Source organism: Myripristis murdjan, chromosome 12 (assembly GCF_902150065.1).
Source record: "Myripristis murdjan chromosome 12, fMyrMur1.1, whole genome shotgun sequence".
In the NCBI taxonomy this organism is placed as follows: domain Eukaryota; kingdom Metazoa; phylum Chordata; class Actinopteri; order Holocentriformes; family Holocentridae; genus Myripristis; species Myripristis murdjan.
This window is the reverse complement of record NC_043991.1, coordinates 14,647,581-14,665,206: the sequence shown is the minus strand read 5'-3', so window position 1 is coordinate 14,665,206 and position 17,626 is coordinate 14,647,581. Positions and strand designations below refer to the sequence as shown.

General features: G+C 41.7%; 1 protein-coding gene across 1 annotated transcript in view; it reads left to right on the top strand.

The window, feature by feature from the left end:
- Positions 1-16,191, top strand: part of zswim6 (zinc finger, SWIM-type containing 6) — a 44,409-nt gene extending 28,218 nt beyond the window's left edge. Inside the window, exons 2-14 of the mRNA XM_030065552.1 lie at positions 1,733-2,089; positions 4,027-4,175; positions 4,405-4,555; positions 6,530-6,709; positions 7,526-7,702; positions 7,819-7,965; positions 8,509-8,655; positions 9,348-9,608; positions 11,341-11,476; positions 12,419-12,576; positions 13,480-13,643; positions 13,727-13,808; positions 14,227-16,191. Of these exons, the coding sequence (XP_029921412.1) occupies positions 1,733-2,089; positions 4,027-4,175; positions 4,405-4,555; positions 6,530-6,709; positions 7,526-7,702; positions 7,819-7,965; positions 8,509-8,655; positions 9,348-9,608; positions 11,341-11,476; positions 12,419-12,576; positions 13,480-13,643; positions 13,727-13,808; positions 14,227-15,089 (2,972 nt within the window). The 3' untranslated portion in view covers positions 15,090-16,191. The remainder of the gene's footprint in view (positions 1-1,732; positions 2,090-4,026; positions 4,176-4,404; positions 4,556-6,529; positions 6,710-7,525; positions 7,703-7,818; positions 7,966-8,508; positions 8,656-9,347; positions 9,609-11,340; positions 11,477-12,418; positions 12,577-13,479; positions 13,644-13,726; positions 13,809-14,226) is intronic.
- The last annotated feature ends 1,435 nt before the right edge of the window (positions 16,192-17,626 follow it).

The window sequence follows — 17,626 nt, the reverse complement described above, 5'->3', positions numbered from 1 at the left end:
AAGTCAATCCAGTTTTCATGTGAAAAATGCAGAGAGTGGTCAAACCCAGGTCTGTCTTGCGTTGATCCTCATCACACACACATACACACACACACGGACATACACACCTACAAACCCAGAGGCTCTTGCAGTAAGCTCTGTAGTTCCGTTGTGTGGTCGCAGATCTCTGCCTGGAGAGAAACGATCTCCTCAGTCCTGAGAGGGAGGTTTAGTGGCTGGAGCTAGGTAAGCAGTGGAGGTGTTGTGGAAGGGAAATGAAAAGGAAATGAGATTATTTGGGTCTTTTGGCTTACCTCGGTCCGTCTCTCTCTCTGTCTCTTACTTCCTTTTTCTCATTTTTCTTCTTTCCTGAAGAAAAGGAGTTGATCCTAGCTAACCAGGAAATACCTTGTTTCATGTTTCTCGACAAATAGATTACAGACATGGGGGCGCCCTGCTGGCTGGCGTGGTAGAGCCTGTACCACGTATCAAGGCTGAGTCCTCGCTGCAGCGGCCTGGGTCAGATTCCAGGCTGAGCCCTTTGCTGCATGTCATCCCCCCTCTGTCTCCTGCCTTTCCCGTCTCTCCACAGTCAAATAAAGCAGAAACAATACAGACATGCCTCTCCACGGTGTTGTGAATGCACTTGTACATTATGTGTCTTCATATTGGCACACAGTGACTGTTGTATGAAGCCATTGTCTCTGTGAAAGTGATGTTTTTCTAATTTTGCAGATACTTACATAAAGATAGGATGAACCAGGGGAAAATTTGCTCCCCATTTGTGATTCCAGTCTAAAGTATATGTACGTTTTATCTATATAATGTATTTAATTTACATTTTGTCGGCCTATTAAGTTGTTATTCATTGTTCATTGCTGAAATTTACATATTTGTTGATCTCCTATGTCAGCAGCTGATATTAATGTTTGTTACATGTAAAACACAAAAACAAAACAAAACAAACAACAAAAAAAGGCAGTACAGATAGTGAGTCAGCTGTACTCCAGGTAACGTGTGTGTATCTGTTGCACTGGGCAGTTGTCTCTTTTGGCCCTGTGGAGAACAGAAATCAAAGATGGAGAAGGATAAACAGAAGTTGAGATGTGGGGAGAGCAAGGGAAAGAGTACAAACCTGCGGCAGCCTTCTTTCAGCCCGGTTTTATTTTTGGCATCTAAAATGATCCGTTGTATCTATTTGGGGAACCTTTTCAGATAGATAGATAGATAGATAGATAGATAGATTTACTTTATTGATCCCAAACTGGGAAATTCTTATGTTACAGCAGCATCAATAGAAACATAAAATAAAATTAAATAGAATAAGTGCAGAAATATATACAATAAAGATAGAATAAATGCAGAAATATATATACAATAAAGACTAAATAGAGTAAAAAAAATATAAACATCTAACAATATGAGATATGAAATATACAGATGTAAATATGAACTATACAGATGGTTGCAATAGATAAAAACAGTATGAATGTATATTAAACTAAGATATAATAATATAAATAATAAACAGTTAAGGTGCTGAGTAATGGAGCGTTAAAACAGAACTATACAGCAGAGAGTCGTGAGTTGTCTCTGTCAGACAGATGTGAGTTGTTGTATAATGTGACGGCTCGTGGCAGGAATGATTTCCTGTATCTGTCCCAGTGTGGCTGTTCATTGATTTGTGAGGATGTAACACTGAGTCATAATGCCAGATGATTGAGACATTTGTCTTTTCTCTGTTTCTCTGCAGGGTTTCACCTCAGCGGCACGGTAAGAGAACCCGCCACCTCCTCCGAGCCGGAGCTGGTCTGCAGCGTGAGCGTCAGCTTCGATCGCTGCAAAATCACAGCCGTCACATGTGGCTGTGGCAACAAGGACATCTTCTACTGCGCCCATGTCGTGGCGCTGTCGCTGTACCGGGTACGGAAGCCCGAGCAGGTCAAACTGCATTTGCCCATCTCAGAGACTCTATTCCAGATGAACAGAGACCAGCTGCAGAAGTTTGTTCAGTACCTGATCACAGTGCATCACACCGAGGTGCTGCCCACGGCTCAGAAACTAGCAGATGAAATACTGTCGCAGAACTCCGCTATCAACCAGGTTCATGGTGAGTGGTGAGCGGTGGGGAGGGGAGGGGAGGAAGACGTAACTGGAATGGGAGTTGTTGATAAATGGGGGCGGAGGACCAGGAAGTAGACTGTGGAGTTGAGGCTGAGACTGTGTCTGCTGGATCTGCTGTATTTTAAAGGTCTAACAGCCACACGTTCTCCCTCTCAGCACACATGAAGATGCATGCAAGGACACAGAAACGTAAAAATCAAATGGCTGGTACCAGAAAGTCCAGCTGCAGGCCTCCATCGTGGGAGAGGAGTCACGAAAAACAAGCTATTTCAGAGAACAAAAGAGAAGCACTTTGATCAGGCTGCAATGCATTACACACACACACACACACACACACACACACACACACGCACACTTAAATCAGGCCAAGTCAGAGTTGAGTGCACTGTAGGAATGCATGAAGTGTGTGTGTGTGTGTGTGTGTGTGTGTGTGTGTGTGTGTGTGTGTGTGTGTGTGTGTGTGTGTGTGTGTGTGTGTGTGTGTGTGTGTGTGTGTGTGTGTGTGTGTGTGTGTGTGTGTGTGTGTGTATGTGAGACTGTGGTTGTTTGTGTTTGGACCCACGCCTTCTTGAGATTCTACAAAAGCCATTAAGTTGCACAAACTACATCAAAGTGTACTACAGAGTACTACAAAGTACCACTAATTACCACAGAACACTGAGGAAGATCAGGTCTTCTTCTTTTTATGTTCTTGCTGTGTATTTTTTCATTCTGCTCCCCACATTTTCTATTTAAACAAATATATTTGGCACTAAATCACCCTTGTTGAGCTATAAAACGTGGTTGCATCACTTCCATACTGCCACTTACTTTTGCATCATTCAATATTGGGTGTCAGGTGGTACTTACAATATTTTAATATGTATTTATGCTTTCCTTAAACAGGCCACATATATTCAATATCCTGAATGTTTAAAGGGCAATTTTTTTTTTTTACTTGAGTCTTGGAGCAAGTCTTAGATATTGTTAAGATTTTTTTTTTTTTTCAAATTAAATATATAATAATGATATGCTACAACAGACTATGCAGTATTTATTTTATATTGTATATTTATGCACAGGATGGCCAACATTTTTGAAATGACACGCCGCACAGTGTAAATAAAAGCATTGTGTTTGGCTAAGTGACCATCATTTGTCAGACTCGAGTGTATATTGACTCAGTGTCATTAAGATTTCTGTTGAATAAAATAATATAATATGTTAAGTAAAGCATTGCATACCAGTCTGTAACAGTGATGCTTCCGACCATTTGAGTCAGGCACGATGCAGATTGTTGAAACATGTGCAGAACACTAAATGAGGAATGATTAACTCCCATCAGACTGCTGTGAGGTGAAACATTAAACAGGAAAAGCCTCTTAAATTATTGTTAAACTAAACTGTCTAGGAGGTGATACAGTTCTTTTTTATGCTACTACCACTTCCTTATTCCAGTGCCCCTTCTCTAATTGTTCACACCATCCTTTAAATCTGGCAGGAACATTTTAAAATTGCATATGGATGAGGGGAGGAATAGGAAAACTTGTGTTGTAGATGTATATTTAGATTTCTTCACTAAATCCGTGTTCTGGATGCAAAATATGGCTTCATTGACTTTATGTTGCCGCATCAGAAAAAATCTCTCATGACAGAGATTCTGAGCTTGTCTTTATGGTGATTCATGGCTTTTATTTGGACCCATTTTGCCTTTGTCTTAGAGGTCCGCTCCCCCTCGTGATGTGTATCGAGCGTTAAAAATGTCTAGTGTATTCACTTTTAAGCTTAACCAGCATTACTGCATTAAAATGTACTTGCTCATGCATATCCATGTCTGATCCTCCAAGCTGCAAAGATACTCCTTTATTTGATTGGGAGTTTATTATAGTATAAGTCAGTACATTATTGCAGTACATCATATTTCTGTTGTGTTGCTTGTTGTAGGAGCTCCAGATCCGACGGCAGGGGCCAGCGTGGATGATGACAACTGTTGGCACCTGGATGAGGAGCAGGTTCAGGAGCAGGTCAAACTCTTTCTCTCCCAGGGCGGCTACCATGGCTCGGGGAAACAGCTCAACTTACTCTTCAGCAAGGTAATGGCACACATTACCATCAGCAATGTGCATTCCTCAGCATTACACCGTCTTCTGGAGAGCAATACGCAAGATGCAGCGCTATTTCACACAGCCTTTCAATAAACGAGGGGGGTAGTTACCGCATCATGAATATAAAATTTCATCGTGACAGTTCCCTCACCAGCCCTGTGGATTTCTCCCACCTCCTCCTACCCACTGTCCTCTCTTTCTCTCTCTCTATCTCCAGGTGAGGGAGATGCTGAAGATGAGGGACTCCAACGGAGCGCGCATGTTAACACTGATCACAGAGCAGTTCATGGGTGACCCCAGACTGGCACTGTGGAGGCAACAGGGAACCACCATGACTGACAAGTACAGGCAGCTTTGGGACGAACTAGGTAAAAGAAAAAAAAAAAAGCCCATTGTAGTGGTGGAAGGGAGCGTTAGGATTTATGTTTTGAAACATGGCATCTCATTTGGTGGCTATCTAGTCTGCTTTGTAGGGATGAGTTATTAAAATAACTTTACAAAACATTTCATTTTGAGAGGGAAAAAAAAAACTGTTCAAAGAGTTACTTGGTACCTTAATTCAACCAGAATTTCAATCCTTGTCAGTTCAGGTTGAAAAGAGCTGAAAATAGTTCAGGCACTTTGGGAAAGTAGATCATTAAAATAATCAGTGTCCCAGAGGAATGCCTGCTAAGGAAGACGGAGCAGTAGAAAATACTTCAGTATGCAGTAGTAGCCTACGCATGAGTGCCCATGATGTTTTTCTTTGTTAGTTCATTCATTTACACATTTCTATCTAGTGTGTGTGTGTGTGTGTGTGTGTGTGTGTGTGTGTGTGTGTGTGTGTGTGTGTGTGCGTGTGCGCGTGCGCGTGTGTGTGTGTGTGTGGAACAGAGAAAAGAGGAGTACATCCACCAAAGTCCAATATTGGTTTAATTAATCTGTCTTGGAGCCCCTGTAGGGAGGGAGGGCAGTTTAAAACATAGTCTTCATTTTGAAGGTGAAATACAGGATTAATCCATGGACTGATTTCAAATTCAGTGTGGACGTGGACTACTAATTGTCTGATATTTGTTTTGCACACATTTCTCCTTGATCCCCTTCCTTGGCTGTGTTATACTACTATCACTACCACAACTACTGCTGCTGCTACTTACATTACTACTACTACTACTAATAAACTTTACTGTGTTCCTCTTCTCAAACCAGTTAGAATTAAAAGCAGTTTTATGGAAGAATCTATAGAGTAGATCAGAATGAGAGCCTGTTTCATGTTTTTTGGGGGATGATTAAATGACAACTTACTTCAGCTGTGCTCCTCAGACAGGACACATGAAAGCCTACTATTTCTGACAGTAGAGGCCTGATCACTAAGGATTAATAACATGAACAGAAATCCAAGGTTTTCACACACAACTTGCCTCCAGCCTGTGAAGCGAAGGCAGGTACCAGCAAACCTTAAGCACACCAGGTATGCTGTCGAGTTTGCAGTCATGTAATAAAACCGGCTTACTGGGATTTAGTATTAGTATTATTACCATAGCAATAAAATGAGACGCTGCACTGACTGAATGGAAAGGCTGGTTATTTAGCGGTGGTGAAAATTCATATTTTATTAGTTTGTATGATTTTGGTTGTACTATCAGATTGTAGGGTCACAGAATCATAAACAGTCAAATAACCGTAACGCCTCGGTCAGTTCCACCCATCTACACGCTCCGCCCCGCTGAAGGCCGACTGGTGAACGGGACCGTGTTCTGCCAGAAAGTACAAAACACAAAAACACTGCCTGGAATTTACCACATCAAATACCGTGGTAAATGCCGGGTATGTTTTTAACATCAACCTTGGTGGTTGAAAAAGTTCTGTGTTACTTGGATTCTTAGGGTCTAGTTGTTTTATGGGTCAAATGTTTGAGGGTTAACCGTCACTGTAATCATCATTCATAAACACAGCTTTTATACTACTTCTTCCTGATATTTTATGGGGATGATAACACCACTGACCCACATTTTTGTGTCAAATGTAGAATTACTACTGAAATTTGTTACACTACATGTTACTGGAAAAATAATATTATTCATTCAGGGTTCATATGGGTGCTGGAATCACTTGAAAATGCTTTTTATGTGGTATTTTCAAGGTTTGAAAAGTTGGATAAAGTGGATAAAGTGCTTAAAATTGTAATTACATTACCTATATGTATATAAGATAATATCCCCCCACCCCTCACCCTGAAAATGGTGTTTCTAGTTATGAAAAGGTGTAGGAACTTGCAACACAGCTCTAATGTGTGAACCTCGCACATAACAGAGTGTGTGTGTGTGTGTTTATGTTTACCTCGGGTCTGACTGTCTGTTCAGGGGCCCTGTGGATGTGCATTGTGTTGAACCCTCACTGTAAGCCGGAGCAGAAGACGTTTTGGCTTCGACAGCTTCGCAGGTGGAACAGTGTGGACGTCTGTCCCTTGGAGGATGGTAACCATGGCAGCGAGCTGACCAACCTGACCAACGTTCTGCCCCAGGGCCCTCCCGGCAACCCAGGTGAGATAACACCCAGCCACAACCGAAATGTACCCCACCTTTTATTTTCAGACTCCCTCGGTTTCCCTTTTCACATCGCTGTCTTTCTCTGCTCCTTTACTCTGTCTCCATTTATTCCCACTTTATCCTGCAATCTCTGCTCCTCCGCTGCTCAAACCGCTTTATTAACACGGTGCTAAGTCTTCTCTCTCCACCCTCGCTTTCGCTTTTAATCTAGTGTCTTTCCCTCAACCTCTATGCCTGCAAGATGCTCTTATTAGCTTTTGTGTGGCTAATAAAATGAGCCCAGTAACACAGTTGAGGTCACACATAGCAGCTGATATCCTCAGGGTCCCTGCTGGTGTACAGACGATGCTCATGGTGTCCCACTGCTGCAAACACCAAGAGCCTACATCAGTCTCTGTAACCTTCCCCGTTCCTGTTAGGAATAGGAATAGAGTAAACATGGTGGACCCACAAACTTGATATCTGTTCCCCATCAGCCACATTCTGTCATTAATACTAAAAGATTACTTTGCTTGGTTTTAGATCTTTACTGAAAAAAATGTTTTTAACTGATGATGTCCTGAGCCGATACAATATGTATTGTGATTCTGTAATTGTTCCCATTCGATATTACAGTTTCTTTTGGTTTTGGATAACTGGACTATGAGAAGCCCCATACAGATTCCACCAATGCCAATTCATCCCATTTCACTCATTCAGTTTACTTCACATTTGGTATTATATTTTGGTGGCATCTCTTTATCTCTATCTCTCTCTGTGTCTATCTATCTGTTTGAACAACTGTCTGACACTGCTGTGCATCTCGTCCAGACTCCCTGACTCGGCCTCATCGGACGGTGTTCACGCGAGCGATCGAGGCCTGTGACCTGCACTGGCAGGATCCCCACTTGCAGCACATCATCACTGAAGACCTCTACACCAACTACTGTTACCGTGACAACCACGACAGCTCCCTTTTTGATGCCCGAGGGTGGCCCTTGTGGCATGGTGAGAGAAGGATGCACAGAGAGGGACCGGGGGTTGGAGGAGACTCTTAATTAGCAAGAGAAGCAGAGGGGTCAAATTGACGCGTCTTTGCTTTTTTTCCGCTGCTTTTCCTACAGAGCACGTCCCGACTGCGTGTGCGCGGGTAGATGCTCTGAGATCACATGGTTACCCCAAGGAAGCGCTCAGACTGGCCATCGCTATAGTCAACACACTGCGGAGGCAGCAGCAGAAACAGCTGGAGTTCTTCCGCACTCACAAAAAAGGTCAGCTTGGCCTTTATTCCTGCGTTCTTTTGTCTTCTATATAATTTTACCTTTTAAGAATCTAAATCATGTTGCTATCCAGAAAGGCAGTTTTCATTCTTTGTATTTCAGTCTGTAGCTCATAACAGTATGGAAAATAGTGCTATTTTATGTTACTTGTGTATTTGCAAATCTATAGGGACTGTAAATAGACTTTGAAACTTGAAAACACTCAGGCTAATCAATAATAAACAGGCTAATCAAGAATATGAAGTTGAAAGTGGACAATGCTCCGAATGTCATTTTATGTTGTACATTATAAGATTGACCTCAATTTCTCAATCACATCTGGAAAATACAATTTGTAGGCATCATTGTAGCCACTCAGTACTTCATTTATAATGCCTTTCTGTTACTCATTTTACCTTAATCAAAATCAAATTGCAGCTCCTGCTCCATTTGCTGTGATGCTTCTTATCCCATTACAGTTGTAACACCAAGCATAGATAGCATGTTAACAGAGTGTTTGTGCGTGTGTGTTTGTTTGTGTGTGTGCTACTCCAGAGCTGCTCCCCAAAGGCATAACATCAGTCACCAACATGGAGGGCTGGGTCGGCCATCCTCTGGACCCCATCGGCACACTGTTCAGCACCCTCATGGAGACGGGACGAGGCAACGAGGAAGGGGTCACAGCTTTCCTCGACTTTCCAGGTACACACACACACTTTCCCTAAGTGTGCTTAAGACTTGAACTGTTAAACTGCAGTGATTGCATATTTCTTATGGAGCCACGGGCCCTCGAGTTCCAATCAGCTGTGATGACACGGATGTGCTGATTGGCCTCCAGTCATCCTCCAATAACAGCTCATGAATAAGATATGCAGCAGGAAAAACACTCCAATTAAAATGCATTAAATATGCAGGGGGCTCAGTAAGATGAATTTCACATAGCTAGGAGAAAAGACAGACACAGCACATCCTCGGCAGCATTTAGTTTAGCGATCTGAAGTAGGCGTCCTGACCTCGTGGCGCGTGCGGGCCCCGTGTTAAAGGTGCAGACTTGCTGGTTACCGCTTGAGAGAAAGACCAGAGGCATGAGGGTTTTCAATTAAGACTGTAGCACTGAGCTGCCTCATCCCTTATGTGTATGTGTCTGTGTGTGTGCGTGTGCCAAGGAACTGTTAAGCCATTAAAATACATGATTATCATCCCTAGGAGGATACACACTCTGGAAAAGAACACCAGAAAGAACAAATAGATCAATATTTTTATCAATACTCTGGTCAATCTGTAGCCCAAAGGGACAATTTTCTCCCTCTCTCTCTCTGCTTCTAATTCTTTTCTCATCCTGTCTCCTCTGTCCTTCCTTTCCTCATCTCTGCCGTCTCCCTCCGCTCTCCCAGGCTCGGTGGGTTCAGCTAAGAGGACGGAGAATCCGCTTTTCCCGGTGCATTGCTTCCTGGAAGAGGGTGAATCGTTTGTGTCGCTCGCCGTAGAAACTGCTCTGATTGGCTTAGGGCAGCAGAGAGTGATGCCCGACGGTCTCTACGCCCAGGAGAAAGTGTGTCGCAACGAAGAGCAGCTACTGGCCAAGCTTCAGGAAGTGGACTTGGACGACATGTTGGTGAAGATTTTCCGCAAGCAAGCCGTTTTCCTGCTAGAGGGTGGGTAAAATGCATGCGCGCGCACACACACACACACACACACATTCCACTGACTACATTGATTCTCTAAATCCCATTTCTTACCTTAACTCTCTCCACTACATGTCTAATCTAAACCCTTATTCTCACCTAGTCTTAATTCTAATTTTAACTATCATCCCATTACCCTTAAAAAAACATTCACCCCAACCTAAGCCTAATCCTGATTCAAACATCAACCCTAATCCTAAATGCTAACCTTAAACTAGCAAGGAATAAAAGTCTGCACCACCATAAATTATATATGTACATTTGTATTAGCACATAAAAATACAATTTAAATCAAGTCATGGTATGCAAACATTCATAACCTGCACTTTTTGAGGTTTTTGCACTGGTGCACTAAACTCAGTCGTGTTAATTGCAACCTATGTTGTGACTGTGATCTTTAACTAGCCCCGTGAAGAAGTAAAGAGCTGCAAAATCTCCTCAATTCACAGGATTTTTTTTCATTTTTTGGTCCTCATTAGTATAAAAATATTAGATGTATGGTTAATATTTGCATACATGCAGTGACGGTAGAGTAGCCAGTAGCAAGCTCAAATGCACACACACGGAGGCAGTGATGATCAGCTCGAGGCTCAGCTGGGCGAACAGATGCCTCACTGTTTCTGCAGACATGTGCATGGTGCTTTAAATGCTTCCATGTGATGGTCAGCCTGCGACCCCTTGTCTCACACATTATCCACACACACACACACACACACACACAGGAGGGAACCCAGCTCCCAGACAGCTCTGTTGTACATAAATTTGATTTTATAAAGTTTGGCGTAGTTAAGTGTGTGGACGCTGTACCATAGACACTATATGCACATTTACACTTTGAATGCCTGTACATTTGTGTTCACAATTCTGTGTATGTGTGTGTGTGTGTGATGTCTCATGGTTCAGGGCCTGTTCAGTGGAAACCTACTAATAATGGCTGGATTTCTAACATAAAGGCTTTTCCTAACTCATTTTGGTTTAGAGGCCAGTTGTCTTTCTTCATGGTCCAGTTAAATTCATTGAACTATCTTGAGTTGGCCCCTAGAGAATAAGGCCTTGTGTCTACCTATTGTTTTATTCTGGCAGAAAAGCACTGGCAGGGCTCTTGGAAGAGCTGGGATGAAGCACTCCTCAGCGCAATGCAGTGACGAAAAAAAAAAAAACCCTCACATCACAAGCCCAGTAACTTTGGATCAATCGTGGCACACAAATTCATTGTCCAGACTGTGATTCAGAAGCTGAGCACTGTCATCTGTGCTGCACTGCATTACAATCTACCCCTTCTTGATCTCCACACCAAGTTTTCTAACATACAAGCAGGTGACAAATCAAAGGAAAAAACAACATGAAGTGGCTTAATAAGTGGAGTTACCTCCTGGAACTCCACTGGCCCTCCTGTTTGTATTCATTTTTTAATTAAGGGAAGGAAATCATAATTTAAGAGGGTTATGTATCTTTGAAACATGTAAAGTGAGAACCAATGTAAATACGAATTTGTTTCAGTTTTAGGGGGGTCAAACTATGGAATGGTCTAAGTGATGAGCTGAAATTGTGTAGCTCTCAATGGTGTAATGGTGTAAACATGTATGACAGTGTTTTGTCAGTTGCATAAATAGTTCATTTGTTCAAAAATGTATTACCTAGTTCCAATGAGCTTAGCTGGCTCTTGTTGTGCACACTAACGTCATCTGTCTGTTTCTTCTAGCTGGTCCTTACAGTGGTCTGGGGGAATTACTCTACAGAGAAAGCGTCCCGATGCACACTTTTGCCAAGTATCTGTTCACCTCCTTGCTACCTCACGATGCCGAACTGGCGTACAAAATTGCACTGAGGGCCATGAGGTGAGTAGCTCCAACTTCGCCCAGAGAAATAGATCTATCGAGGACTCCTTGCTCTCGTCGTCTCCTCTGTCGGAGGAATTTAGTGGTGAGAGGGAATAGAGAGAGGGGGGAGAGAAAGAGAGGGTGACAGTCACTTACCCTTCAGTGAGGAGTTACTGCCATGGATCAGAAAAAGCGTTTAACTTGAACTAGCTTCTCTGCCTTCTTGAGTCTCATATTTGGTTTGTGGGACTGAGTGTGTGAATGTGTATGGTGTGTGTGTGTGTGTGTGTGTGTGTGTGTGTGTGTGTGTGAAAGAGGGAGAGAAAACTAGAGAGAGAGGCAGATTTAGGAGCTATCTGGGGCACTGTTTAATCACAAAGCCTCCTTTTGCTGGAATCCTTGCTAAATAATTCAACAGTGCTGAAAAGGAGTTTTATAAAATGTGTGAATAATAAATATATGGTGTTGGTTTTCTCCCTGACCGCCAAGGGTGTTATGAAACTTTATTTCCTCTTGCCGGAATTAAACCCCTTTGATTTGTGTGATATGTAAATCTTTAAAAGTTCTTTGCAATTTTATGACTTGAATTACAAATCAGTTAAAATTAAACTTGTGAAAAATGTTTAAAATCACAGCAGCTGTAACTGGAAATCTAAGCGAGGTTAGGAAAAAGGAATTGAGTCATTCTTTTTCAGAACATCCTTATTCTCAGCACACATGTCCTGAGGCAAAGATCCACCTGTGTCTAGTTGTGTTGGCACGCAAAAGAAAACTATTGATTTATTCTATGAAAAGAAAATTGCACTCTGATAACTTCTTTACTCCCATGCCTCAGAGCTGGTAAATGTGCAAGCACGGATCTGTGTGTTTTTGTGTGTACCTGTGTGTGTGTGTGTGTCCATGCTCGGTCTCTTTGTCTGATCATGAAATAATAAAAGCTTCCTGCTGTTTTGTGTGCAGGTTACCGGTCTTGGAGTCGACAGCCCCTTCCGGTGACCTGTCCAGGCCTCACCATATAGTATCAGTGGTGCCGAACCGCTACCCCCGCTGGTTCACTCTCAGCCACATAGAGTCCCAGCAATGTGAACTGGCCTCGACTATGCTCACTGCCGCTAAAGGTAAGCACACACATCTATTCCTCTTTGTAGAGCAGTAATATTTACACAAACTACTCTCTGTCAGTCCATTTATAAACAGTAGAAATAGTTTTTAATTTATTACAGCAATAGCATTAACACTGCATTTGCCTTTTTAGCAGTTAGCTGACACTCTTGTTTCCATAATGACTCACATGGTGTGAACAACAGTGTAACCTTCAACTCTAGATCATCAAAAATTACAAGCAACCAAAATCAGGAGAGCAAACATCAGATGCATTGGTTTTTGTGTCTCTGCATCGATAGAATCCGATCCATTTAATTACTAGACGTTCTATGCCTTTATTTAGAAAATGACCTATCCAATTATTTGATAGTATGGGCTATTTCTTCTATGTTAACCCTTGAGACGGCAACATGGTGTGAATGTGGAGGCGTCTGCCAGTGCTCTGCCTCCCCCGCCTTGTGTTTGGATTCATCTCGCGTTAACAGCCCCAAGAGGGGGGGGAGCAAAATATTGCAATTTTTTTAATGGCCCCTGGCTAACAGCTCCACTCGTTCAAAGACAATAATACTCTGTGTTATAAAAGTGTACTGTCAACCTGAAAAAGACAGAACACTGTACATGACTTGTGAAACAAGGCCCATTTGTGAAAGGTCATAATTTTATTTGGTAAATAAATAATCAAACTTATTGAATTGCATCACATCATTCCTTTGCATCATTATATCATATCAGATTGCATCGAATCGCATCGTATTGTATTGCTTCCGTAGTTGCTGCTTATGTATCTTTAATGTATCAGATTGTTAGCAGTGTATCGAGATATGGACCAGAAATGCATAAAACTAGTTTTCAGGCTGTGCTGGGAAACATGGAGTGACTCTGCTGGTCCATCACTTTATGTTTGTTGTGTTACAAAGGTGATGCTCGAAAGCTGGAAACAGTGTTAGAGTCCATCCAGAAGAACATACACTCCTCATCCCATATCTTCAAACTGGCCCAGGATGCCTTCAAAATCGCCACGCTCATGGACAGTCTCCCAGACATCACACTGCTCAAAGTTTCCCTGGAGCTGGGTCTTCAGGTAACATACACACACAAACAGTCTAGTCCACACAGGCAATGTCTGGCACGGTCTCCTTTCAGCTGATTTTTCGTCTCTGACAGGTGATGAGAATGACCCTGTCTACCTTAAACTGGCGGAGAAGAGAAATGGTGAGATGGCTGGTCACTTGCGCTACTGAAGTTGGTGAGTAAACTTAATATCAGGGTATTTGGGTAGTTGTTGTTTTTTCTGCACATTTGCTTTCTGTGATTTACTGCTAGTCTGTAAAGACTAATCATATTAGAATCATAGTAGATACCAATAAGGTCTTTAGGTCTTTTAACAGTGTGTTTCTATTTTGTCAGCATTAAAGAATAGTTATTTTTCATCAATATACTAATATCTAGAGCACAGGAAGGTTTTCAACTGTGTTATATCACCAGACTTTACACAATGCAAAGAAGAAAGCATATGGAGGAATATAAAGTGAAAAGAGAAGAGGATCCAAGATTGAGCCTTGGGGGACACCAAAATGAACTTTAAGAATGGGTAGTGGGATTTCCATCAACAAGGACAAACTGGGAACTAACACTTGACTATCATTTCCTTCCTCTCTGGCTAGGTGTGTTTGCGCTGGACAGCATCATGCAGAGCTGGTTCACCCTCTTCACCCCTACCGAGGCTACCAGCATCGTGGCCACGACGGTAATGTCCAACAGCACCATCGTCCGTCTGCATCTGGACTGCCATCAGCAGGAGAACCTGGCCAACTCTGCGCGTACTCTAGCCCTACAGTGTGCCATGAAGGATCCCCAAAACTGTGCCCTCTCTGCCCTGACACTCTGCGAGAAGGACCACATTGCCTTTGAGACAGCCTATCAGATTGTACTGGACGCAGCAGCAACAGGGATGAGTTATACGCAGCTATTTACTATAGCACGCTACATGGAGCATCGTGGTTATCCTATGAGGGCATATAAATTAGCAACATTAGCCATGACTCACCTGAACCTCAGCTACAATCAAGATACACACCCAGCCATCAATGACGTACTCTGGGCATGTGCCCTCAGCCACTCACTGGGGAAGAATGAGCTGGCTGCTGTCATCCCCCTGGTAGTGAAGAGTGTGAAATGTGCCACTGTGCTGTCGGACATTTTGCGGCGGTGCACGTTAACAACCCCAGGAATGGTGGCACTGCATAGTCGCAGGAACTCTGGGAAGCTGATGTCACTGGACAAAGCTCCACTCAGGCAGCTATTGGATGCCACAATCGGGGCCTACATAAACACTACGCATTCTCGGCTAACGCACATCAGCCCGCGCCACTACAGCGAGTTTATTGAGTTTCTCAGTAAAGCTCGAGAAACGTTTCTCATGGCACATGATGGACACATCCAGTTCACACAGTTTATAGACAACCTGAAACAGCTATACAAGGGCAAGAAGAAACTCATGATGCTTGTCCGAGAGAGATTTGGTTGATAAACCATCAAAAAAAGAAAAAAAAAAAAAAAAAACGCCTTTTTACTTGAGTCTGCTGTTTTTACTTATTCTTTTTACCTTGAACTGAAAGTCCACCCTGACATATAATTCAAACAAATCTTATTCCTATGATTTCAGACTGTTGGGTCTAATTTTGTGAATTTGGTGAAGTTTTTGTGAATTATAATGAAGATGCTAGCCTGTGACATTATTAAGTGATATTTATTGACAAAGAATTGGAGGTTGACAGATGAATGGAGGTCACTGTCCTATTCATTGTCAGTGCTATAAATTGTCACAGGAACGCATCACAGATTCTTGGTTGTCCAGATTCCAGCTTTCTGAGAGTGCTCACAAGATTTAAGTGACCTGCCCAAGATGATAGGAATAAGATGAGAAATGTATTAGGATGAATTTGCTCTTAAAGAAATGTCAGATTTAAAAATTGAAGAAAAAATATAGGAAAATCAGTGACTGTAAACATTAAAACCACATTTGGCATTGATGTGTATAAAATATTTAGTTTGCAGAAAAACAGAAAAATGTCGTGGAAGTTTGTGTTTTTCCCTTGATATGTGTGGAAGTGAGAGAAAAGCAAAATGTTTTGGTTTACACTGAGTATATGTTGTCCAGTGGCAAATGTCCACCTTGCACTCCTTTTCCCTCTGCCAACGCTAACAGCCTCAAAGAGAAGAGATATGGCTTTAAACCAAATGGAGCAACTCTATCTGAAGTGACAAGTACCTCTTACTAAGGATCCAGCTTTACTCCTCCCTCAGTCCTCACCCAGTTACTCAGTGTAGCTAAAGTATCTGTCAACTAAGAAACAAATCAGCATTCAGAATTCACCTCCTGAGTCAATATATTTTTAATTTGTTTTTATTATTTTTATCTCCTGAAGAGTCACTGCCCTCTCCAGGCTGATTGTTTTGGCTTTGCAGTGTTGTTCATACGTACTTCTGACATTAAACAGAACAATCTGTGCTTTTATTAAAGCCACACTGTCACACAAATACAAAAACAAACTGACATAGTGCTTGCGCTTGTGGAAACTTGGCGACTGTCAACATACGTTCTCAGGGATTTCTCTACAAAAAAAAAAGCCGGCAAAAATGAAAAAAAGAATGCATTTTATTGTACTGTACATATGATAGTATATGTCTGAATATTGAAAAAAATGTATATGTTAACTAATTTATGACAGAATATTCTATGTAATGCAAAATACTTGAAGCTGCAGTACCTTGGTTTTTGAAATAAACAAGAAAAAACATATCAGAAGACTTCAAATGTTCGCCTTGCATTGCATCAGGGGCCAGCTCAAATAGTAGTACGTGTTAGCTGGTTTGCGGACTGAGCAGTTACATCCAATGAGCTGCACCGCAGGAAACTGGCCATCGGAAGACGGGAAATGGATTATGTATTTTGTATAGACATGCAACATATATGTATTCTCCAGTGAACACAAAAGTGTATTGAGCATCGTAGAGGGTGAGAGAAAGAGACTAAAGCCCATCACTTACAACTCTGACTCAGCTAATCTCTGCAAAGTTACGGTGAAGTGGAGTAAAATCTGACCTGACTGGCCGTGTCTCATGTCTCCTTCTGCCACAAAAAGAAGCTCCATTTTATGCCCAAATAACATGTACATGGCTCTTTTGCTGACATCTTGACTTTGTGCAGGACAGAAAGTTGCTAAATAGGTCTTGACTGTTCCACTTTTTAATGCTTTTCCTCCTTTTCAATTGTTTTTCTTTTTTTTATTTCTCTATAGAATTCCTCACACAAGAACAGCCTTCTTTCTTGCCTTGTCTTAATGCTTTAAAATAACCAAATGGGAGTTCTAACTACCAAACTTTGTTCATTAAAATGAAAAAGCCAACCAGTCTTGGTTACAACCTTAGTGTCTTTAATTTTAGCTGAATGGCTCTGTATTCTGTGCTTTAAAAGCTCCTTTCATCTGTTTTTCAATGAAAAGTCTTTGTCTTGTGTCTCTTGTTTCCTCCCTCATTAGAGGCTTGATATTAGCTCCTTTGTTTAGAAATGAAATAAGCTCCATTTTATTTATTATATTAGGTAAACGATTGTACAACCATGTCAACATGCTCATGAAGTTGAAATTAAGATTTGATATACCAATATCAATTTATTTATGTAACTAAATCACTGTTTTATAAACTTGTTAATGATTCAACGTTTTGTTTTGATTAAAATTAGTTTTTTGAGAGGATGAAGTCTACGCTTTCTTTCTTTATAATCTAATCACATCGCTTTACATATTTATTGATGAGAACAACCGCCTCTTAATTAACCCTGAGTTTGAGTAAAAAACAATCCTTTAATTTACCTGAAAAAAATAAATATTTCTCTCCTGAAAGCAACAGGCAGACAAAGCGAGGTTTAACTCGACCTGTTTGTTACCACACAGTGTTTATGCACGTGGTGTGTCTGGGTCCTGCTGCAAGGTGTCTGGGTTGTGTCACTTCCTCATCAAGGGAACAGTGTAGAATGCCTTATCGGATCTCTGAAGGTGAATT